This window comes from Anastrepha obliqua, chromosome 4 (genome assembly GCF_027943255.1).
Source record: "Anastrepha obliqua isolate idAnaObli1 chromosome 4, idAnaObli1_1.0, whole genome shotgun sequence".
NCBI lineage: Eukaryota > Metazoa > Arthropoda > Insecta > Diptera > Tephritidae > Anastrepha > Anastrepha obliqua.
In genome coordinates this window covers 58,172,352-58,196,144 of record NC_072895.1, presented here as the reverse complement: position 1 = coordinate 58,196,144, position 23,793 = coordinate 58,172,352, and the positions used below count along the sequence as shown (strand labels likewise).

The following is a 23,793-nucleotide window of genomic DNA, read 5'->3' as shown; positions in this document are numbered from 1 at the left end:
ACTTTCCGAATAGGGTTACTTGCTTTTTTTTTTGCGGATTTGACAATTGAATGATGTCAGTACAGAAAATAAACTAACTTTCGTGTGCAAGTGTATGCTATTCAACTAAGTCTATTCTTCCTCTTCTTTTTGTTTGTTTTCTGTACTGGCGCTACGGCAAACGCAGAGAAAGTTAATGTATCATAGGTTTATCTTTAACGTTCTCTCGACAAAGCGTTTATGGACACACGAAATTTTCTCTTATATGGATGCATAGTTCATAATATTCAACAAAAATTTTATTAGAATTATGTCTATAATCCTATGTTCTTTGACCGTTCCTTTTACATTCGCAAAAATAATTATCTATAACACAGAAAATCCAGGGTTGTATGTGAAAAGATTTGGCATTATGCTAATCTAGAATAATTTTATAATCTCAGATTTCGGAGAGAAATTTTTTATGGGTAATCTTGCTTCTTTTTTTAATTACGGATTGGGGGTTAAGCACGAAAAAGTAGATAATCTACTTATATGTGAACGTATTATTACATTGTTTAAGAAAAGGGTTAAATTTTAATTAATAACTATGATTGTGAGGTATGTTACAAAGCCATATACATGCGCAGAATAAGCTGTAAAAATTAAACTTTTTTTTTCTGAATCATGCCAACCAGGTTATGAAACGTTGTTTCGAGAAAAACGCGTTTAAAGTGTTCAAGGCTAGTTAAACACGCCAAATGCACGTGCTGAGTGTTTGGAACTTTTACCTTGTTTCGCGATTTCCGAGCTTATTCGATATTTTTTTTACCACAATAACGTTTTACCCTAAATTCTACAAATGTTTACTGTAAGTAATTCCATTTTTTAAAAAATCATTTTATTAAAAATTTCCTTTGGATTACAAATAGCGGCTATAAAAATCAAACCAAAAATTTTTTACTACTCACTTTTCTTTCGATATTGTTCAAGCGTCAAATGCGTAATGTAAACTTCTTTACCGTAAATGATGAATGACGGTTGATACAAAAGTGTTGAGAATGTTTGTTGTGATTGTAGTAGTATAAATATTCTCCATACATATACAATAGGCCGGGCCGATTTGTGGGGAGGCAAAAAAATCACCCATTGCTCTGTGAAAATCATATTCTAGGGATCAAAATAAGAAACTTTGCCGAAGGAACCATACCTCTAAAACGAATTCTGATGTCCCCCAATTTTGGTCGAACTTTTTAGTTTCTTTTCTCATGTAAAGGCCAAAAATGGTGATATTTTGAAATGATTGTATGGGGAACCCCCAGGGGAGTTCCAGGGGGTGTGCCACTGGCATGGGTGGATCGGTCGTCTAAAGTTAGTGGGGGTCGGCCATACATTTGGACTCGATTGGAGCACTCTAAATGGGTCAAAGTGGGATTTTTCGTTCTACCCAAATTGGGGGACATCAGAATTCGTTTTAGAGGTATGGTTCCTTCGGCAAAGTTTCTTATTTTGGTCCCTAGAATACGATTTTCATAGAACAATGAGCGATTTTTAAATCCACACGCCCTAATATACAGGGAATGATGCTGAAGTGACAGTCCTTGGCCGGATATAAATCCGGGTCGTTCCGGTTACGTAGAACCGACTGTCGTGGGAACGAGGTAGTTAGTGTCGTGCGGGATGTCTTCACATACAGGAGCTTGTCGTTTGAGGCGGTGCAAAATTAACATTTCTGAAGATTCTGCTTGTACTGCAAAAATAGTTCGCGCATCTTGATGCATTTTCGAAGAGACCCTGACATTATATCATGCCCATCTCCATTTCCACAAATAAATTAAATCGTTTTTGCTTCCCAATTAGATTTATTATTCAGAAGATTTCATTTCTTGAACTCATGAAGCCGATTATTATATTTTTTTTCTTTATATAAAGTTCATTTAAATAAAATTATAGTACATGTGTGTATGTATGTATGTATGTATATGTATTTACGAGTAATTTGTATGTGCAAGAATTACTAAAAAATAATTAAGCACACACAAATCGTGAAGAGTACTTAGATTAAAAAATGCCCATATAAGTTGTCCCCGACTGGCCGAATTTTAATTGGCTTTACCTCAATGCACATATTATCCAATTAGTTCTATGTATCACTTCTCTTATGATTTACAAAAATAATGTATGTTATTCATGTGGTTCCTCTTATAGATTATACTATATTTGTATGTATATATGTACGTACGTATTTATACACTTTTGTGTTTATAAGATTATATACTAATTGGTATTGCTATCCGATTGATTTTCAAATTGTTTTCGTCGTCATTTATAGTACTTCAATGTTAAAATAATTTTATTACTATTTATAATATTACAAGGATGTAATGTATTCATGCCAGAGATACATAAATTAAATGGCTACATCTATGAAATATGCGCATTATGTAATTCGATATTGAGCGCATTGAATTAATTTTAAGTTGTTAGTGTAAAAATTTATTTACAAACAAGAACATGTTACTTACGAAATGTGCATACGCTCATTTACATAAATAATTTCTAATTCCTTTAAATATATATTTTTTAAATCCAACTCAATTTTGAACAAATTTCTTTCGCCAAAAATCTTAAAATATAGATAGCAATTATTTTTTAAATTTCCATTACTTACAATTTGTTAAGTCACAAACAATATGTTACTTATTGTTTAAATTGTTTTAAATTTTAACTATTTCCACATATCGAGAGATGAAAAATAGTGGCCCATTTACAGAAAGTTATGAGGGATGGAGCGCGTTTGCCATAGAATCTTATCAAATTAGAATAATGAAATTTTCGACTGGAACCGATACGCGATATAACTTGTTTTGTGTACAATATGTTTTTTATATGCGCGTGTGTATGTGTGTTTCAAGTGAAATCCAGTAATGCTGCCGCAATGCATTGCTCACTCAATTGAAGTTGCTTCATTAGTATCGCACATGAGAGCCAGCACTTTGCAGCGCTTTGAGTACAACAATGCCTAACACTGTGGCAGCGGCAACGCCCAGTCCGGCTTTCCACCAAAGCGTTGGATCCTCTGTCATCAAACCAAACTGACGCAGATGTCTGGTTTTGAGTGGAATATTAGCGCGCACGTAGAGAAATATAAAAAAACTATTAGTTTAATTGAATTATAAAATACATAAAAAATGGTTGTAAACATGCATATAAGTTTAAGGTTCTACAACTAAAGCGAATAGGCGGAGAAACTAAACTAAATCTTATGTATTTACAATATAAATGAAAGACTTTGATGAAATATTTTCACAACTACTACAAGCATCCTTAAACAAATGTGCTTTTAGGAGAATATTTCTAAACTAAAAATGCAAGTATATTTGAGCTAAAAGAAGGGAGCAGGGTGGGTTCCAGGAAGTGTGAAAGTGCAGTTGTGAAAGAGAAAGTTTATAATAAATGCATTCAGATTATGACTTGTTTGACTGATCGATTGATTATATTCCAACATTCACAATTAATAACTAATTTTTTACCAACATGGCTTAAGATTTTTGGTACCCAACAAGACACAATAAGAAAAATTATTTGAGTTTTGTGCCGGTCCAATATTCGCTGCGGAAACAAAAATGGTTGCCCCACTGGTAAAAATTTTAATTCGTAATTGTCAATAACTTCAAAATGCTTCAGATTTACATTTCCGGAGATTCTGCTTGTATTGTAAAAATAGTTTGCGCATCTTGGTGCATTTCCGAAGAGAGCCAGAGATTCTATCATGCCCGTGAAATTTTTTCGGATGTGTGCGGCGAATTCTAAAATATCATGCAGATTTCTACAAATAATTTAAACTGTTTTCGCTTTCCAATTAGATTTATTATTTATAAGAGTTAATCGCTTGAACTGCTGAAGTCGATTATTATATAATATTTTTTCTTCAAGTAAAATTATAGTACAAGTTTATAGGACATTTTTTAAAATAGTTAATAATAAATAAACAAAAGGTCATTAATAGAAAAAAAACGACAATTATTTTGAAATTATTCTCTTCGTTTCGAAAGATTATAAATATTTAATGATCTGTCATAAAAAAAAATTAAAACAAGAAATTAAAATTTACAGATAAAACTCTGTTAAACAAGATTGTTAGATTAATTTATGTGGATTGCCTGATGTCCTAAAGTTTTTAACGGCCAATGCCAATGGGTTGGAGACTTAAAACCCTTTAACTGTCTTTATTAATGAACTTTTATTATATGTACATATTTTGAGAAAGCGTCTAAAATCGCCATTTCAATAGAAGGTTAGAATGCACTACAAAAAGCTTTTCATTAAATTATACTTTCATATAAATTATATGCTTTTTAAATACGAGTCAAATCGGACCAAAAACACAGTTTAAACAAATATTTCAACTCCAGCGCCACCTAGCGAGTCCAAATAAACTTGTAAACCATTTTTGGCATACATGTAACAATTCATCAAAATTTCATCGGAATCGGATTAGTGGTTTCGGAGTCCATAGGGAATACACAAACATACAAACATCTTCTTTTATGTACTTGCTCGAACCACTATTAATTTGTACCCCTATTATTTGTCCTCAAATACGACCCGTTGCAAGACTGTAAAACACACCACTACTTTTTTTTAAACATAGTTGATGCCTCAACGAAAGCCAAATAACACAAAGTTTCAAACTTTGTACAACATTTCATCAAAACTTTCAAATGTTTTTTTAAATTTTCTGGGTAGGAAGTTTTATAGTTCAACAAAGCGCAAGATTCAAAGGATTTGATTCAATTTTTTCGCTGAAATGCCACGCCTTTCTTCCATATAAAGTAAATGCTGAATTTTTTGGCTTTATATAGGGCTTGTTTAAGTTGCAATCACAACCGCTGCACGATTTTTTCAAAAACCACGTTCGATATGAAACTGTGGCAAAAGTAAAGCGTTCTAACTATCAGAAATTCGGCCATTATTATCGCAAATCGGCATCATAAAAATATTGCTTCATTCCATTCTTTGTCATTTTCACTAGTAGCTCACCATCATGATTTCGATATCAAGGACAGTATTTACAGAAAACTGCAACATTAATATTTATATTATGAAAATAATAGATATTCTGATAAGAACATGAAAAAATAGGTATTTATAAAAAATTATTAAAGTAGTTGCCTTGTACCGAAAATGGTGCACGCGACCTAGAAATGACACCTCCTCACGCACAGCATGACAGGGAAGCTGTTAAGATACTCAACTCAAATTGTTGTTATGTTTAAAAATTAATAAACTAGAAAAGGAAGATCAGTATTTCAAAATCGTGCATTCGGAATACATTATTTTAAACCTCTTTCTTTGTGTGAATTAGGTACGCATTTGGATGGATGAATTAAATGCACAAACATCAAATATGTATTTTCCAAAAAACAAGCACAAATGCCAAAAATGTTGTACAAAAATTAAGTAAATGCAACGCAAACAATACAAATTAAGTATATGTATCTACACTGGAATGTATATGAAAAAAAAAATGTAAAAATATTCCTTTACCATTACCCAATAGTAATAAATAAAATTACAAAAACTAGTGATTAAATTTTTCAATAAATAAATTTTACCAACTAGCAAGTGAATAACAAAAAATATCTAAATTATGATGCTAATAAATATTGTTTTTTTTTTTGTTTTTTGCTATACGCTATGAATATTTTACTATGGTGTATTGCTTTTTACAAAATATTTGCTCGTAAAAAGAGAAAAAACAACGTATGGATAGTACGATATTAGTTGCTCGTTCGGCTGTTTAAATGGCATTAAGAAGATTCACACTTACGCTGATTCCCACAGCTGTACCAACCTGTGCTTGTAAAAGAGTATCCACGCGGCCTGAAAGCGCCTGCAATTCATTGAGCGCAAAAATGTTGTAAAAATTCGGTAGCAAATTAAGATAATTTTGATAGATTTGTTTAAACGTTATTTTTTTGTTTGTTTGTTTTTGTGCAAGAATCCCCAGCCAAAGCGCAGCCAACCAAATCAAAGTCGAGGGGAGTGGTGAAGAAGTGTATGCGCGCATGTGGAATGGCATACGCGAGATAAACGGATTTATTTTTTGGTTTTATTTATTTTTTAGTTGATGCAGCAGTTAGAAGATAAAGGAAAAAATATTAAATTTAATTTCAATTATTAAAAGTGATTTTAAGTTTTTCTCTATAAATTTAATTTTGTGGAGAAAGTGTAGTAAAAAACGAGGAAGTTAATAGAAAAGTACAAATACATAAAAGATAAAGAGTAAAAGTTCATCCAAATTCATAGTTAAAGGACAGTTGATTTTACAATGGAGTATCAACCGTTTGATAAATACTCGCATAATATAAAAAAATCAAGACAAAACATTTAGTAAATATTCAATCTATGCTAATAAGCTATATTTATACTTTTATTGTTATCTCATTTGTGCGTGACTACCGTTATGTGGTCTCGAGTTCGAAGCCTACTGATATACAATATAAATATTTTCATAACACTATAGGCCCTTTCATTTGTAGAACAACATCAAGACGCACACGACAAATTGGAGGAGAAGGTCGGTCACACGCCTAATAAAGTTGTGTTGCTTCCGAAATGAGGATACGGTGAAAGACGAGCGCTATCGAGCCATGCTGACTGAATTTTGGTTTCCAAAACATCGACATTTGATTCGAACACGATGGCGTAATTTTCCATACAACGCGTTTAACAATCGGTTTATTGCAATGTTCAAGCCGCCAGTGACGCCATACGGCCAGATTTATTGGAAAAAGTAGTCAAAAATTGAATTGAGCGAATGGACCATGTAGCTCGTAGCTGCGGCATACATGTGCCGGATATCAAAAAATAAATGCCATGAAATTATCTACTATATTATAATAAAAAAATGCATTCCTGTTTTATCATTTTAAGTGACCAGGCTCTTAAAAAACATTCGATACGAAATTTAAATATCATCGATATGCTGGGCATTTGCAAGTTTTATTGAAACTGTTCATGAAATCGTTAAAGATTAGCAAAAATCGTTAATGAAATTTATAGAATAGAATTTTAACACTTCAAGTACATCAATTAATTGCATTTTGAAAAAAAAAAAAAAAAATCCGTTGAAAATTTGTACAAAGATTTCAACATTTAAAAACAATTATGAGGGAGGATAAAAAGCACGAGCCGTGCAAGGGCAAAAAATATTTTCCGGCCATTTTGTAGGGGGAGAAGGCTTGTACTGAAGTCCTGAAGGAAATCGAGGAAATCAAGCTTCTGCAAATCATCATATTGTCTCAGATTATTTTGATTGGATTAAAAACGTATTTGCTCTTATGCATAAAAAGTCCAGTTTACTTTGGAACGTACCTTGCCTTTTGCATACGCATTTATAACTAATGAGTCCCTTTAAACATTTGATTATGCAGTAGATATTTACAGAAAATAACTTAAGAACTAACTTAAAAACGCTTTAGCTCTAATCAATAAATAAATATCAATTACGTACAGTTGCGCTACACTACATTTACGACTGTTTAGCGCCAAAGAGAAGATTTTAATAAGACAAAACACTCATTAATAGGGTGTGCTAAAAACTACTAGAGTCGAGCAAAACAATGGGACGATACAACGGACGATTTTCTTTAGATAAGCAGAAAACATTTAGTAATGATCTAAGGCGTGTATGAGAAATAGGGCACCACCGTTTTTGAGTTAGTGCAACTACAGTATCTGCACCATACATTTAACCATCCTAACGCATTTGTATGACGAATACCAAAATGTATCGATAAGAAATGTACCTTAGCCAATTCGTTTGTATGTATGTTAAATGTTAGTTGTGTTATCTATTGGATATGTGTTACTCACGGAAAGGCCGCCATGGTTGCTAACTTTGTATAAACCTCTTTTTTATTGCTCTTCAAACTAAACAGATGTGGTGGTAATAGTTTGTATTTTGTACAAAACTCTGTTGGCTGTAGCAAATAGTCTTGTCGCCGTTCATCTAAATCACCTTTGGTGCCTACAATCATCACTGGTATTTTGCTTTCCGCATAATATTTGATATAAATGCGAGCAATGTATTCGAATGAACGCGGGTTGGACGAGTCGTATACGAGACAGGCGACATCACAGTTTACCTCTTGCGGCTGCAGTGGATCCAATGCGTGCTTTACATCGATATCACGCAAAATAAGATGTTTCTCTTGACCATAAACCTACAAAGTTCAAAGTATTTATATTTTTATTTTCATTTGTTATAAAATGTATATATTTCACCTGAACTGTGTTGATGCAATGCACTACATTCGTCTTGAATTCTTTTCCAATCAGACTTTTCATATCATCCACCAGGAAGCCACGGCACAGTCCGGTCTTACCTGCGCCTTTTGGACCAATTACATGGCACATATAAACTGAACGACTGCTTTGTCGTTTTGCCAAATCAATGCGTCGTTCGCGCGTCACATGTATCGCAGCCAATTGACTATCGTTTTCGTGCACATTGAAACCCAAATAGGCTAAGTACTCCAGCGTTTTTAACACATCAACAAGAGTCATTAGGGTCCAGCGGCAAAGCCAACCGTGCAGCGTCACCCAACCTTGATCGTTGGTAGGACACGATTTACGTATATCTGTTGAATAGGACCACGGCGCAGACGGACAAGTGCTGAAGACCATTTTGTGCTCCTCCGGTGACAGAGCGCCATCGCCGTCTTTATCGTACCTTTCGAATAATGCTATAAGGAATTGCTGGCCACGATGTGATAGCTCTGTGCTGCTGCCTGGTGGTATTTTCAATGTGGGACGTAAATAATCTTTACACATTTCCAATTGTTCGTTGTAGCCAAAGCGACGCAACACCGCCCAAGTGGTTTCATTGCGTCCACGCTGTATAAATAAGCAATGCAGAAAGAGAAAGCCCTTGAGTGTGACTGCATCGTGGAAGATGCCATCTGGAATATTCTTTTGTATGACAGCTTTAACTTCGTCTAGTATTTGTGGTTGTAGGGGTGTATTGAAACAGCGACGTTGAAATAAATTCAATTCGTAGTCGTTGAGCAAATTATCACCGTCGATGTCACAAATTTTGAAAATTCGAACAAGTGATTTTTTGCAACCTGGTGTAAGCTGAATAAAATACAAACGAAAAATAGTGGTTTTAGTTTTTCTAACCAATGCTTGTTTATGATCAATTTCGGAAGGGGTAAGGAAGTATAAATTTACTAACATTTCCTCTAACAAAGTATGTTTCAAATTAAATATATTTGTATAAAATATTGATAGTTTTCATAATCTCCCTAAAGCTTTTTTAATCATGTTTAATTCTTTACTTACATCTTGCTCCTCCATTATATACAGCGGAGAGGTTGGGTGCAAAACAGCCTTTTGTGCGTAGTAGAACATTTCGGAAATGTTGTGCAGCGTTTTGGCAGAACATTCGACACAGCTCTCTACTTCCGGAAAATCTTCCATTACCGTCAATACACTCTATAATTAAAATTAAACTATTTTTATAACTTTCATTTCAATCGTTAAAGAAAAAATCTTACATCAATGGTTGAGTATTCTATAAGATCGACTTTGTTGCCCACAAGCACAATCGGCTTACGTTGTTGATCTGGTCCTATTGCATTGCGTACTAAAGGCAGCCAGTGTGATGTTATGCGGTCAAGTGAATCTTCGTCCTCCACGCTATAGACAATGCATACAACATGCGCTTTGAGTATCTCTTCGTTTAGTGTTTCATCTGTTTGTTCAGTGCCTAGTAAACAAAAACACGACATATTTATTGTATTTACAAATGCTGGATTATACACTGGCATACATATTTGCGGATGTACTTACTTGAATAGTCGACAATGTTCGTAGGCACCTGTTCAGGTGTTACATTTGCAGGTATTGTTATTTCTTCAGCCTTTGGGGGCACATCCTCAGGGAATTCTTCACTTACAAGCGAGAGTATGAGTGATGTTTTACCCACCCCCGCATCGCCGACTAACAATATGCGAACATTTTTTCGCTGAGCGGCACTGTATTGGACCATTATTGCTGTATGATAGATTATGTTTTCTGGCAGGAAAAGGGCTAGGATTTACAGTCTAATTTTTGATTACCGCTGTTTAAATAGGGTTCACGTTTTTTTTTTGTTTTTAATTTTGTATAATTAGTGTCAACTAAGATACCAAACTATATACTCCACTTTGTAGACCACGCATTTATGCTAGACTTGAGCAAAGCTCTCTGAAAGTGAAATGAGGAAATCGCATACAAAAATGTTAATTAATAAAAAAAAAAATACAACTAACTAAAATTTTCCTATAAGACTTAATAATGAAAAAAAAAAACATATTTATAATATTGCAAAACTCCACGCAAATGGCTGCGCCATTGATATCTAAAACTTTTTTCACTACATATGTATATCATTCAGTATTCTTATCAAAGCGATAATTGGCTTCAAAAACATCACCGAGTGAACTCAGTACGAACTACAGCTACCTGACACAGTTTAATTATAACACTTCCAACATGTTATTGTATAAGTACTCGCACATACTAGTAAGCAGCTTATGGATTCTTGTTTAGTTTTGTTACACTATTGTAGGTTTTCAGTTCAGCAGTGCTATAAACTCTTACAGCGGTAAAATTTGGTTCATATCTCTTTTCATATTAGAGAATGTTAAAATGTATTATCAAATCTAGTTTATGACGCTTAACCTTTTATAAAAACTTGGTACATTGGGCAAAATCAATAATTCAAACATATGCAATTTATTGCAATAAACCATTAAACAAAAACTATGTGATTATCTGCACGTATTAACACTCAATTAAAATCTCTGTAAGCCACGCACTGTAGGGGGTCAATGGCGTTTATAGAGGAAACACAAAGGCATAGAAGACTGGCGTCACTTTGATTCGATTTGCCACAGAAAATAAATATTTCTTCGCAGGAGGCTTTTTGCGCCGCCTTGCAGTTTATTTTCCTTATAAATCTGCCTCTACATACACAGCGGCATGAAATTGCAACCACCATCAACAAGAGTTTCCTGCGTCTCAACTTCCGCATAGGCTTATTTTCGCAAGTCGGTGTTGATCTAAAATAGTCACATGCTTGCAGAATTAAATTAATTCTTTAATTATATAACTATTCAATTTTTACTTAATAACACGCCAAATAGTAATACGTCATATAATAAACTGTTTTTCACACTGAAATAATTATATAAACCCGACGAATATAAATTATTGCACACAAACCTCCACTTCATGAGATGAAAATCCGTTGCCTGTGGAGATAGCGAAGACGTATGTTCAGTGAATTGTAGGCCAGTGCTACCATACTTTTCTCCGAAATTGTCGAAAATTAGGTTTGTTCGGTTAGTTTTCCACAAATAAAGGGTTTTCCAATAACGAGTGTTATCTGTCGCTATCGAGAGATGATTAACGATTTTTTATTTCCGGAATTGGATGGTATTGATCTGGACAACGTTTATTTTTAACAAGACGGCACTACGAGCCACACAAGCAGCGAAACCATTGACATTTTACGGGAAAACTTTCCGGACGTGTTATCTCCCGAAAATGACTATTTTCTTTGGGGCCACGTGGAAGAAAAAGTCTACCTCAACAGCCCAGGGTCGATTCAAGACCTCAAAGATGGAATTTATGAGGCTATCGAGGGCATAGGGCTGGCACTTTGCAATTCGGCTATGGGAATTTTAATGAAAAGGATATTGTCCTGTAGGCGTGGTCGTGGTGGTCATTTGCCTGATGTTATTTTCCACTATTAACGGCATACCTTTCTCTTTATAATGAAATAAACTTCGGATCATTTATATAAAAAATAGCATTTTTCTTTGAATATCAAAATAACACCTCTTATTTGAAAAGTGGTGCTGTTAAAAATTGTTGCAACAGAAACTAGTTATTAGCTTCTCCTGAAAATGAAATAGCCTTTACGTTCCTAATTTCCCTTACTTTGTCGGACGTTTGCAACGTACGCAACACAAAAAATTAATACTTTTAAATAATGTTGAAATTATGTAATTGTAGAGGGTTGCTCACTTTCCTGTGTTTACAAGCAATTTATTTACTCATATTCTCTTTTTTATTACTTTTCTTGTTCAAATTAACCAAATATAACTTTTCATATTTGTTAAATATCTATTTAGACACGCTAGTTTTAGTTTCCTCACACATTTCATCAATATTTACATCACGGCAAAGTTACGTTCATATATAAATTTTCAACTCACATTGTTAATTATTTATCAAAATTCTCACAGAGTTGTAATAGACTAATAAATGGAAAAACGATTTAAATTTGAGGTCTTAGGGCGTTTTCTCATCTAATTAAGAAAGTGATTATAAAACTACGGCAAAGCTTGCGTAAAAAACTACCGTTTTGTGTAAGTCTTTTAAGGCTGGCAAGGCTGGAAAAGGTGAACAGCTGTTTGGCTATTTACACAGTTACCTTTGGCTCAGTATATGTTTATCTATAGTGTTACGAATATTAAGTTTGCTATCTTACCGATATACTGAAGAGAGTTTATTCATTTGGGTGAACATAGAACATGTACCTTACATTAATTTGAGGGATTTTTAGAAATCTTCTTAATTTCATTTAACAGTGAACAAATCACGATTGTGAAGTTGAGAAGTTGAAAAAGAATTAGTACGATAGAAAAAGATGAATGAAAAGCAAAATTGATTTCTTCGAAAAACTGTTCACTAAATATATATTATTATTTCTTTATTTTTATTTGATTAATAACTATAAATTATTCCGCAAAGTTTTACTAGTACATTAATTACACGTACCAAATGAATTTTCTAGTACAACAATTTTAAATGTAATAAATACCCCAATTTTGGATTTGGGTTGAAACATCCCATATAAAATTGATACAAATGGTTAGGCACAAGTATGACGACAGCTCCCTTCGCAATACAAAACAAAAAAAGTAGTAGAAATTGCATGTTTGTGAAAATTCTGTGAATGGCTTTTTAATATTGTGATTTGTGAGATTAAAACTGAACAAACAAATGCAACCGAAGTGCCGCGTGTTAAATTGGTAAAGCACAAATGAATTTAAAGCCTTCAAATGCAGTTTTTTTGCAGCAACAGACCTATTGTGATAGGTCTATAACGTATGAGCGTTTATTTGATCAATACTGGGTCCATAAGAGTACTGGGCATGATGGAAAGAATAATGACATTACCATTTTCGTAACTTGATTTAGCATTTTTTTTGTTATTTAGTCTCCGAGTTTTAGTTCTTTCTTCATGACATTTTTCTAGCCTGTTCTAATGAAAAGAAATGTTTATAATTTTGTAAAATATAAATTTTTTAAAAATTAGTTTAATAATGCACTCAGTTTCATTTAGCTTTACTTGTTTTAACATCTGGTCGCATTGCCCTTGATTGCAGTTGTTGTTGGTGTTCTTCTGCTTTCAGCAGCCAAATCTCTCTCTCGCTACCGCAGTGTTGCCTAGCTTTGGATATAAAACCGCACTAAAATGCCCATTTAAAGAATATAAAATACCAAATTTTTATTGAATTGCTTAAAGAACTTCGGATGCGTGACAAATTGTCTTTAAAATGCGGCTTTTTCTTAATAAATGTGTTATGGATATGTACAATTTAATTTATGAGTGAGTGACCTTTTTTAACATTCTTTTGTTTAATAATACAGTTTTTTTAACTTACATTTTCGGTGGCTTTAAATTAAAAACAAAAAGAAACAAACACCAAACTTAACAACTTTCGCATTTTGGGTATAAAAAAGCACTAAATTTATAGTGAAGAACAAATGGGTGGGGAACACTGCACAACTTGGCAAATGTGACGTCATGCACTCTCTGATGGGCGCAATCTTGTTTCTATCATTCTTGAGTACTGGGAAGAGCGCCAAAGTCTATTATTATTGAATCACATGTACAAACACAAAGAGAAAGTAATGTAGCTGACACGGTTCTACGAGAGCTTTCAAAAATCCTGCGATAAAATCTACAATACTACGATATGGAAGGGAAGTAATTTTTTATTTACATGGAGCTCTCATTAGTTTGATCGTAACAGCTGACAGGGGACTGCGTTTACGTCGGTGACTGTTTGCAGCATAAGAGTACCTTATCAAATTCAAGATAATTGAGACAATAAGTGACGTCATTGGAAATGCATACAACAAAGTTGTATTATCTTTCCTTTTAGTTGCTGATAATAAATGAAGCTGTTTGCACTGGGTGTAGCTAATCGATCGCTTAGTATTTGTTAAAAGCACTATTGCTTCAGTTTATTTTACTAAATTAAATAAACTAAGTTATTTAAAATGCATTTTGGCATTCTGGGTAGTGGCGTTGTAGGTCTCACAACAGCTTTGGAATTGCAACAAAATTATCCAAACGCGCAAATAACAATTCTTGCTGATCGATTCAATGAAGACACAACCAGTCATGTAGCAGCTGGCATTTTTAGACCTGGCCCTAGCTTTGCGGGACCAACCGCGGAGATCACACAGTAATATTTGGAAAATTTTAGAAACATATTTCTCTTGTATTTCTATTTCTCATGTATTGTTATTCATAGGCAATGGATCACCGAAGCGTTCCACTACTGGGATGACATACGTCGTTCCAAGGAGGCACCATTTGCTGGCGTCTGCCAACTGTCAGGTTACATTTACTCTTCCATCTCACCGAAGATCGTGAGGGTATGTTACCTATGATGGGAAGTTTATATTATTGGATTGATTAACAAAGAATTAACTGGGCAAAGTAAAATTTTGGCAAGAGTATGAAAATTTTGTTGTTTATTTTTATCTCTTATCAGTGTTATCACGCATTTTTAAGTGTGCTGCTAACGCAAATTTACTTTGTTTGCCTTTAAATGCCTTTCGCGTTGTATATCACATGTGATTGTTTTATAATTGTATAGTAATTAATCATTTATTTTTGATTTGTTTAGAATCATTTGATCGAGCAACTACTCCCAGTTTATCGCCAGGCCACCGAAGAGGAGTTAAAACTGTGTCAAGGTGATTGGAAATTTGGTTCCTTCTTTACAACGTGCTTAACCGAATGCAGACTATTCCTGCCCTATGCAACCAAAAAGTGAGTGTTTTGTAAATATAATATTAATTTCAAGTCAATACTTTTACGTTAAATTAATTTTCAAGATTATATTATAAGTTATGCGTTAAAGGATGCTAGAGCTTTAGATACCCTGGAATCGCGCAAGTAGTTTCTATACTAGCCTCTCGACTTTTGTTCATTGCTTAACTGCTCAAATGTTTGTTCGAAATTTTCAAGCTTTTGAACACATTGAACAGCTAAATAAAATTTTTAAATTTGTTTATTGGCATTTCTTTAGCTTTCCACTGTGTGTGGACAAAAAGTCAAAATAACTAAATCAGGCATCGCTCACATTATTCAAAAAGGCTTGATCTACCCGAGCTCACGCTCAAAAATTTTCAATTAATGAGCATCGAACGGGTTTGTGGGTTTTTGTTGCTCATACGCCCGGGTTGTTTGAAAATGTGCGTAAGCTCTAAAGGCTACATCAAATAATATGTTAAAGGCACTTGAAGCGATAATGAAAGAACTCAAGATTGTATTTGTAGATGAAAATTTTCAAAATTGTCAGGTTTTGTAAACAAACGTTAACTTTTCAGGCTAATATAAACAAGAAAGATAATAGAAAAGAGAAGAGAAAGAAAGTTTCTGGTAAACACAAAACTGTAAACACAACTCTAAAATTAAGGCAGCTAATAGCAGCTGAGAAGCGATACTTTTGTATCGAGGCGAATTCAAACAATGTTACTATAACAGTTCAATTGTTTTTCTTTCTTTCATTCAAAGCACCACGAAAAATACGCAAACACTTTGTTTTTGCTACCATCTGTCTGAATTCGTCTAGGAGAGAGTAGAAATTTCAAAAGTAAGACAGATGGGCTAAGCACATAGGGCTGTAGTTAATTTGTGTGAATACTGGTTGCTTAACATGGCTCGGCATGCTAACTATATTTGCCCTTTCTGCCTTGAGGTGTATGTATATGACGAAAACTTTATGTGTGTTTGTCACGCCTTCGCTAGGAATAGGTATGAGGCTTTTGAAAGAGATGTGATGCGAGATGATTATCTGAGCCCCTTCGTCTCTTTTAATATATCGCACCCTAAATACAAAAGGGTCACAACTCAAAATTTTCCACACTCGAGCTTGACTTGTTTACAGTAGCACAGAAAACAAACTATGTGACATATCACGCTGAAATTTGCCATGTAAGCTTATAACAGTCCTACCAAAAAACAAAAAATTTATTTTTGCCATATGTCATCCGCGGACCGTTTTATTGATAACGTTTCGTTCATATTTGAGCAGAAGGGACATTTTGAGTTGTGACCCTTTTGTATTTAGGGTGCGATATGTTAAGGGATTCCGGTGGTCTTGAGCTCGAAAATGAAGGATATTTTCAGGGGTTTATTTTTACAATAAATGAAATGAAAAACGATACTTAAATTTTTTAGACTTTTTAGTCAACTTTTCTTACATGCAGAAATGAAAAAAAAGAAATTTTAATAATTTAAAAAATTGCGCTGAAGTTGACCCTCACGAAAAATTGGACCCGGACGGTGTTGTCCATTTTGGCGCTTCTATTAATATGAAACACAAAAGCCTAAAAAAGGTATTAATCAGTATGACTGTAGCTATGCCCTGCTACTACAATAAAAAAAAATTGACAAAATGGATGTGAACAGCATATTAAAATTTCGGACGATTCGGTTGAATAATTTTTTTTTTTTGACAACACCAGGCCGAAAAAAGTCGTTTCGAGATAAATGAGTTTAAAGTTTGATGTACAGGAGGGCGCGGGCCGCTCTGTATCTAGTTAATGGGCTGTAGAAGCTATAATATTGGGAATTTCCGTATGAATATTTCACAGTATACTATACTTTCGAAATATTGAAAAAACAAAACGATTTTTTTTAACTTTCTAGACCATCGCGCCCCCTTATGTAAAAATCCTTCAATTTATTATTTGTAATTACAATTAACCAATAGCGGCCGCCGTAGCCGAATGGGTTGGTGCGTGACTACCATTCGAAATTCACAGAGAAATAGTTGGTTCGAATCTCGTTGAAACACCAAAATTAAGAAAAACATTTTTCTAATAGCGGTCGCCCCTTGGCAGGCAATGGCAAACCTCCGAGTGTATTTCTGCCATGAAAAAGCTCCTCATAAAAATATCTGCCGTTCGGAGTCGGCTTGAAACTGTAGGTCCCTCAATTTGTGGAACAACATCAAGACGCACACCACAAATAGGAGGAGGAGCTCGGCCAAACACCTAACAGAAGTGTACGCGCCAATTATTTATTTTATTTTTATTTTTTTTTATTGAAAATTTCTTCAAGGGAATCATATATACATACATATGTGCAAAATTAATCATCAAACTTTGATTTTGAATATCTTTTTTACTACTTATAAAAAAAAATATTTTCAGTAATTATAAATCCTTCAAATTCCATTTTCCAAATTCAGATTTATTGCCGCCGGTGGTCAAGTGACGCGCCAATACGTCAGCTCCTTCTCTGACGTCGCATATCAAAACTTCGACGTTCTCTTCAATTGCACAGGTTTGGGTGCCAAAGATTTGTGCGACGATACACAAGTCGTTCCAATACGTGGTCAAGTCTTGAAAGTGCGTGCACCCTGGATCAAATTGGCCTTCTACGGTGACTATGACACTTACATTTTGCCCGGCTTCGAGACCGTTACTCTGGGCGGTTGCCGTCAATATGAAAGCTACAATTTGAATGTTTGCAAAAATGATTCTATGGCCATTAAGGAGCGTTGCTACGGCATGCTGCCGAGCTTGAAACGAGCCCAAGTGGTGCGAGAATGTGTGGGACTACGACCATATCGCGGTGTGGTGAGTTTTTATCGAATATCATTTAGCAAATGTCTTCTGATTTCTTGTCTTTTGTAATGCTTTCTTATTGTGTAGGTGCGGGTCGAAAGCGAAATAATCCGTTTAGCTAATGGACGCACCCAGAAAGTGGTGCACAATTATGGTCATGGGGGCTATGGTGTCACTACAGCACCAGGGACAGCTAAGTATGCTATGAAATGTGTGCGTGATCTTTTAGCTGGGAATAGTAAATTGTAAAAAAATTATTTTTTCTTCACCTTTGGAAATAAACCATTGTAATAAATTAAAAAAATAGTGGAATTAATTCTTCGTTTACCAAAGTGAAAATTGACAAAAGCGCATATAGATCCAGCGGCTTCGTTGGCTGGGTCATGTCGTTTGAGTGGATACAAACGATCCGGCTCTGAAAATATTCGATGCGGTACCAGCTGGCGGTAGCAAAGGAAGAGAAAGGCCTCCCCTGCGTTGTTTTCAACTGTGTTTACCTTACACTCCCTCAGGAAAATACCATACTACCCGTTACGCGCAATATATTTCTGCAGTCGTATGCTATCAGCCGCCTGATGGCGCCATAATCAATTTCCACATTGTTCCTCGTTCCGGTGTATTTTCGCTCAAGTATTGTTTTAAAACTTAACTCTACAATTTCAATATATATTTTTATATATTCGATTTAATATATAATATAATATTAGCTGCCAATAAACCATTTATGAAGATATGTATATGAATATATTAAAAAATCCCCCATTAAAAATCACCAAATAATCACAATACTCATTTAAATCGATAACAAATCATTTACAGGTTATCGGGAACACTTGCTCACATTTCTTGACAATCCAAAAGCAGATTTGATAAAAGTGCAAACTATAACAAGCTGTCAAATGGGAAATTTTTCGTGATTGTCAACAACTAAAATATACTTAAAAAATTTAGTAAGAATACAACATAAAAATAGGAAAAAATTATTTAAAAATACGTTCGTGGAGCCACAAATATAAGCCAGTAGTGTAGCAGTCAGAAAACATATATCCAAAACGTGAAAAAATGTCATCTATGTCGCCATCGGAGGTAAGTTCCGATCGAATGTCTCAGGATATTTTAAGTTTGGGTTGTTGTGTGTATTTTGTATTGGTGCTTTCATATACATTCCACACCACATTCAGTTGCTGACAAAGCAGCTGGCAGCTGGACAAAGTCTGTTTAAAAACATTGATGAAGGCTATTCGTTTGTATTAGACACCGAAGCGCTCAGTTAAGAGATGTAGCTGAAAAAACCCATAGTCTGGGGTTTCAAAAGAAAATTGTATCATGCTTCATCGGCGTTGCAGTCACCTACACTCCGTTCATTAAAAAAAGAGTCGTAAATGCGGTGTTAAGTCATAGAAAGTTCTTTTGAATGATTGCTGTCGCGTATGCATATCAAAATTTATTATATGTACATATACGCATTATATATATTAAAATTAACTTAGGGTTATATTGTATGTATCGCCTACAAGAAATAATATTAAAACTGGCGCTCACACCCTTTTTGTTGCGCGTTTGGCCGAGCTCCTATTTGTGGGGTGCATGTTGATGTTCTTCCACAAATGGAGGTGACCTACAGTTTTATGCCGCCTCCAAACGGCAGATAGTTTTTTTATGAAGAAAATTTTCGTGACAGAAATTCACTCAGAGGTTTACCACCTGTCGAGAAGCGAGTGCTATGAAAGAGATCTTTTTCTATAATTTTCGTCTTTCATGCGCGGAGTTTAAAACCCAGGTACTACGGAGCGGAAGTCACTCATCAATAGAGATCGGATTTTTATGCAAATTGAATATTTTATTATGATGAGTTTCTACCTAGGTGCGAACTTCATGTGATGTTAAACAAAATATGCACTTGCATAAGAATCCTATCTCTACTCATCAATATTCGACAACAACAACAAAGATGACCGCGTTCCCACGATAGTCGGCTCTATGTTACCGAAATGACCTAAGGTTAGGCTTCTTCATCTGCTCAATTTGCTAGATTTCTGATTTTAAAGGAAGCCTCAATGCGATTGACGTCGGATACTAGTTTTTGTTAATATACAATTTGGAAATGATGGCAAAATGAATAAATAGAGATTAATATTGTGCATAAAACTCTCTATTGTAAGGTTGCTAATCTCACTTCCTGCTCTTTTGCAAGCATGTGTTTCTTTTTAGTTTTCACGTTTTCTTTGTTGCCGAATGAATGACCGACATTCAGTTTATCTCTTAATAGTGTCGGTGGTTTCTTAAAGCGCAATTGATTGCTAATCATATAAAATAAAAACTTTATTTTGATATGGTTCAGTGGATGCGTGCATACTCCTCAATGCGGTGGCATTATTTGTATTCAGTATGGCGGTGTCATGAAACAAATTTTGTAGGCATATATATTATTTGAACACGACAATTATGTATGTATGTTAGTTACATATAAAATACTAATCAAATTTAATGTAACATACTTATATAGCACTACAATATGTAATATTATATGTGTTGTATTTTCAGTGATACAAAAAATAATACATAATGCCTAATAATAACATAATATGTGTCGCTCCAAAGACAGTCGCGTTTGAATGTTAATTCAGCAGAAAGGGGTTATAGGTATACATATCGTCCCCTTAGTATAACAATAGCCTATGTGCTCATAGGCTATTATTTTTTTATTCAATTTTTGGATTCTCCATCGTCGGTTTTATATGTGGTCAAAATTTTGTCAAATTTTAGTTCCACAAAGTGGGTCAAAAAGTCAGTCAAAAAATAATAAATATTTACAGACATAACGAGATTTGAGTGAGAGCTACTTTCGACAAAAAATTTGAAATTCATTTTCTCAAAACATCAAAAAATGTATAGGCTATTTTAATACTAAGGGGACGATATGTATGTACGCGTTTTCATTTCATGTCATTTGATTTGATTTAATAAGTCTATGGTTATAAGTCCTACAGACTACAGGTACAAAATGTCTTAAATATAATATGTAAGACTTCAAAGTAATTTAATTCCAGCTTAGATAAAAAATTATAGATCTAGGAAGAGCAAATTAATATCGATACTATTAAAAAATCTATTAGTTTCACTGCGTGATCTAGTAACAGGTGTATAATTGAAATAGTTTGATTTAAAAATTTTAACATGTAACAGAAAAGGAATATGCCAATCACTTTGAACAATATTGAAGCTTATCTGCTCCAGTAGTCTGGATAATCAATGATACTACAGACAATGTCATAGATAAACCTCAGTGAGTGTATTATACGCCTTGAGGAAGTGATTTTAAGAGTAAGAGCAGATATTGCAGAGCGAACCGGTCGAAGCTGCGTTGAACTCTTACGATCCTTTGGGAGTAAACAGTTTGGCCGAGTATAAATTGGAGGCATATTCGAAATTTAATCTCATTAGAGAATAATAAAACATTTTCCTAGTATAGCGTTTTTCAATAGGTGCGCTTCAACTTTTTTCCGATAGGGAGGGCGAACGACGCAATATTTTTTATTTTTCGCTTGTCATTTGTAAACTTCATTAATATACATTTCATCGTGGAACGCTACACACTTGAGCAACGATTGCAAATCGTGCAAATTTTTTATGAAAATAATCGTTCTGTTGCTGCTACTTTAAGAGCAGATTTTCCAAAAAATCATCTTCAGTGATGAAGCTCACTTTTGGCTCAATGGCTTTGTCAACAAGCAAAATATGCGTTACTGGGCAGAAAGCAATCCACACGTGATTCATGAGGCACCGTTGCATCCCGAAAAAATCACTGTTTGGTGCGGTTTACATGCCGGCGGCGTAATTGGCCCATATTTTTTCGTTGACGAGAACGATCGCCACGTTACTGTGAATGGAAATCGATACCGCGACATGATAAACGATTATTTTTGGCCGCAATTGAATGGTATGGACTTAGACGACATGTGGTTTCAACAGGACGGGGCCACAAGCCACACAGCACACGCTACAATTGATTTGGTGAAGAGTAAGTTCGATGAGCGCATTATTTCCAGAAATGGACCGGTCGAATGGCCGCCGCGCTCGTGTGATTTGACGCCTCTAGACTATTTTCTTTGGGGTTATGTGAAGTCATTGGTCTACAGTAACAAGCCGGCGACGATTTGTGACCTCAGAGCCAATATTGAACACGAAATTGCTGGAATTTCGGCCGATTTATGCAAAAGAGTGGTCGAAAATTGGGTTCAACGATTGGACTTCGTAAAACGTGCACGCGGTGGTCATGCAAAAGAAATCGAATTTCATACTTAAATGTATATGTTCAAACTCGATAATAAAAAAAAATTAGTTAAAAAAGTCAAACCTTTTGTGTTTTATTCAAAAAAAAAAAGTTGAAGCGCTCTTACTGAAAAACGCTTTATAAGGATCCTTAAAGGTCAAAAACTACACCTAGATCCAAAAATTCATTTATTGCGGAAAAACAAGCATTATAAATGATATAAGTGAGTGAGTGAGGTGATATGCAAACATTCATTGCTATTAAGCGGTAATTTGTTTCTGTTTTAGATTTGTTTCTGTTATAGATTGTTAATAATAACGAAATATCCGAAATGCAGGTAATTCTTTTGAAAATTTTCAAATCATCTGTATAGAGCAGAAATTGAGCGTTCTTAGAACAGACACGAGAGCCATTAATAAAAAGCATAAATAATAATGGACAGTCGGTTCTACCTTACCGGAACGACGCGGATTTATATCCGGGTGTCCGGTCACTTCAGCAGCATCCCCTATATACATATGTATGGGAAATGTTTATGCTGCTGAAACAACAACAACAACAACGGACTATGAATGCTGCTCCGTGACACACCAGAGATGGCAATTAAGGGGTGTGAATTGATATTACCTATTTCGGCATAAGAATTTCTGTTAGAAAGGGAGGGCCGTAACCTTAACTTTTTGAACTTTATACTATGCAAAACAATGTCGAAAATTTTAGAAAAATCTGTGTAGACAACGTTTACTGATGACCAGTTTGATATGATGAAATGCAAAATTGTTGTAACATAATAAGCATTTTACTATAAATTTTTGGAGAATGCTGTTGTGATAGTATGAATCCAGATCGTTCCGCTAACTTAGACCTGTCTATCTCGCGAAAGATGTATCTATTCGGCTTACATAAGTATTATTTTAAATTAAAAGTAAAATTATGTTACTATCATAATATTTTTAAAATATCCGTACGTTAAACTAAATCTTAGTACGTAATAAAACAGATTTAAGTTTGTTAAATTTATATTTCTTAAATTTATATTCGAAAATATGTAGCTCATAAATTTATAAGTTTAGCTTATCTGATCTATCTTATGCCATCTTACGTCTATAGCTGATAACTTTCTCACGCTATACAAACTGCGCTTCGTAGTAAATGATTATTTCGTGTTAATTTTTTGCTGTCTAAAATTAATACATACGACAAAATTTGCACACGTTAATACTTGCTTATACATTTAATTTACAATACAAATTTTATGATTCCATTAATGGCCATACATGTATACATATGTACATATAGCGCCATCCCTATTGTGTACGCTAACATTTCATCTGATCATGTCTGTACATCTACGAGGTGTGCTCAAAAAGTATCGCGAATTTTGTGTTTTTTCAAAAATTATTTATTTATTCATTTATATCTATTTTGTTCCCTTCAAAGTAATCCCTATGAGATATTATGCACTTGTGCCAACGTTTTTTCCAATCTTCGAAGCACTTCAAAAAATTGTTTTTTATTTTTATCTTGTTCAGCTCCTCCTTCGATGCCGTCTTTATCTCGTCAATCGTCGTCCTTTCATGGGCCTCTTCAGTTTCGGGAACAAGAAAAAGTCACAGGGGGTC

At 34.4% G+C, this 23,793-nt stretch overlaps 3 protein-coding genes across 7 annotated transcripts in view; 2 read left to right on the top strand and 1 right to left on the bottom strand.

Moving 5' to 3' along the window:
• Positions 1–1,800: 1,800 nt before the first annotated feature.
• LOC129243957 (mitochondrial Rho GTPase) lies at positions 1,801–11,320 on the bottom strand. Of its 5 annotated transcripts, none has more exons than XM_054881452.1 (9): positions 11,138–11,200; positions 10,985–11,072; positions 9,820–10,215; positions 9,525–9,736; positions 9,310–9,462; positions 8,251–9,102; positions 7,840–8,189; positions 5,792–5,854; positions 1,801–3,066 (listed from the first exon to the last, which is right to left on the bottom strand). In XM_054881452.1, the coding sequence occupies exons 3-9, from the start codon at positions 10,016–10,018 to the stop codon at positions 2,928–2,930; spliced, it is 1,968 nt and encodes a 655-aa protein (XP_054737427.1). In that variant the 5' UTR covers positions 10,019–10,215; positions 10,985–11,072; positions 11,138–11,200; the 3' UTR covers positions 1,801–2,927. The 5 variants fall into 5 exon arrangements, with proteins under 5 accessions (XP_054737427.1, XP_054737430.1, XP_054737428.1 ...); XM_054881455.1 differs by having other exon boundaries at positions 5,816–5,854; XM_054881453.1 differs by lacking the exons at positions 10,985–11,072; positions 11,138–11,200 and adding an exon at positions 11,236–11,320.
• Positions 11,321–13,763: 2,443 nt separating this feature from the next.
• On the top strand, positions 13,764–18,451 carry LOC129244528 (D-aspartate oxidase). Its single transcript, XM_054882205.1, has 5 exons — positions 13,764–14,498; positions 14,568–14,691; positions 14,946–15,091; positions 17,520–17,910; positions 17,986–18,451. The coding sequence occupies exons 1-5, from the start codon at positions 14,311–14,313 to the stop codon at positions 18,145–18,147; spliced, it is 1,011 nt and encodes a 336-aa protein (XP_054738180.1). The 5' UTR covers positions 13,764–14,310; the 3' UTR covers positions 18,148–18,451.
• Positions 18,452–18,784: 333 nt separating this feature from the next.
• LOC129243864 (ubiquitin-conjugating enzyme E2 W) overlaps positions 18,785–23,793 on the top strand; it is a 69,427-nt gene continuing 64,418 nt past the window's right edge. The window contains exon 1 of the mRNA XM_054881257.1: positions 18,785–18,984. Within this exon, the coding sequence (XP_054737232.1) occupies positions 18,961–18,984 (24 nt within the window). The 5' untranslated portion in view covers positions 18,785–18,960. The remainder of the gene's footprint in view (positions 18,985–23,793) is intronic.

What these genes read in the sequence shown, in the direction of transcription:
- LOC129243957 (XM_054881453.1), bottom strand. Translation starts at nt 10,018, where the DNA reads ATGGTCCAATACAGTGCCGCTCAGCGAAAAAATGTTCGCATATTGTTA. An exon ending in ATATAATGGAGGAGCAAGAT is followed by an intron (nt 9,103 to 9,309) that starts GTAAGTAAAGAA and finishes TATTTTATTCAG; the next exon opens with CTTACACCAGGTTGCAAAAA. An exon ending in ATTGCATCAACACAGTTCAG is followed by an intron (nt 8,190 to 8,250) that starts GTGAAATATATA and finishes TGAACTTTGTAG; the next exon opens with GTTTATGGTCAAGAGAAACA.
- LOC129244528 (XM_054882205.1), top strand. Translation starts at nt 14,311, where the DNA reads ATGCATTTTGGCATTCTGGGTAGTGGCGTTGTAGGTCTCACAACAGCT. An exon ending in CTGCCCTATGCAACCAAAAA is followed by an intron (nt 15,092 to 17,519) that starts GTGAGTGTTTTG and finishes TTCCAAATTCAG; the next exon opens with ATTTATTGCCGCCGGTGGTC. An exon ending in TACGACCATATCGCGGTGTG is followed by an intron (nt 17,911 to 17,985) that starts GTGAGTTTTTAT and finishes CTTATTGTGTAG; the next exon opens with GTGCGGGTCGAAAGCGAAAT.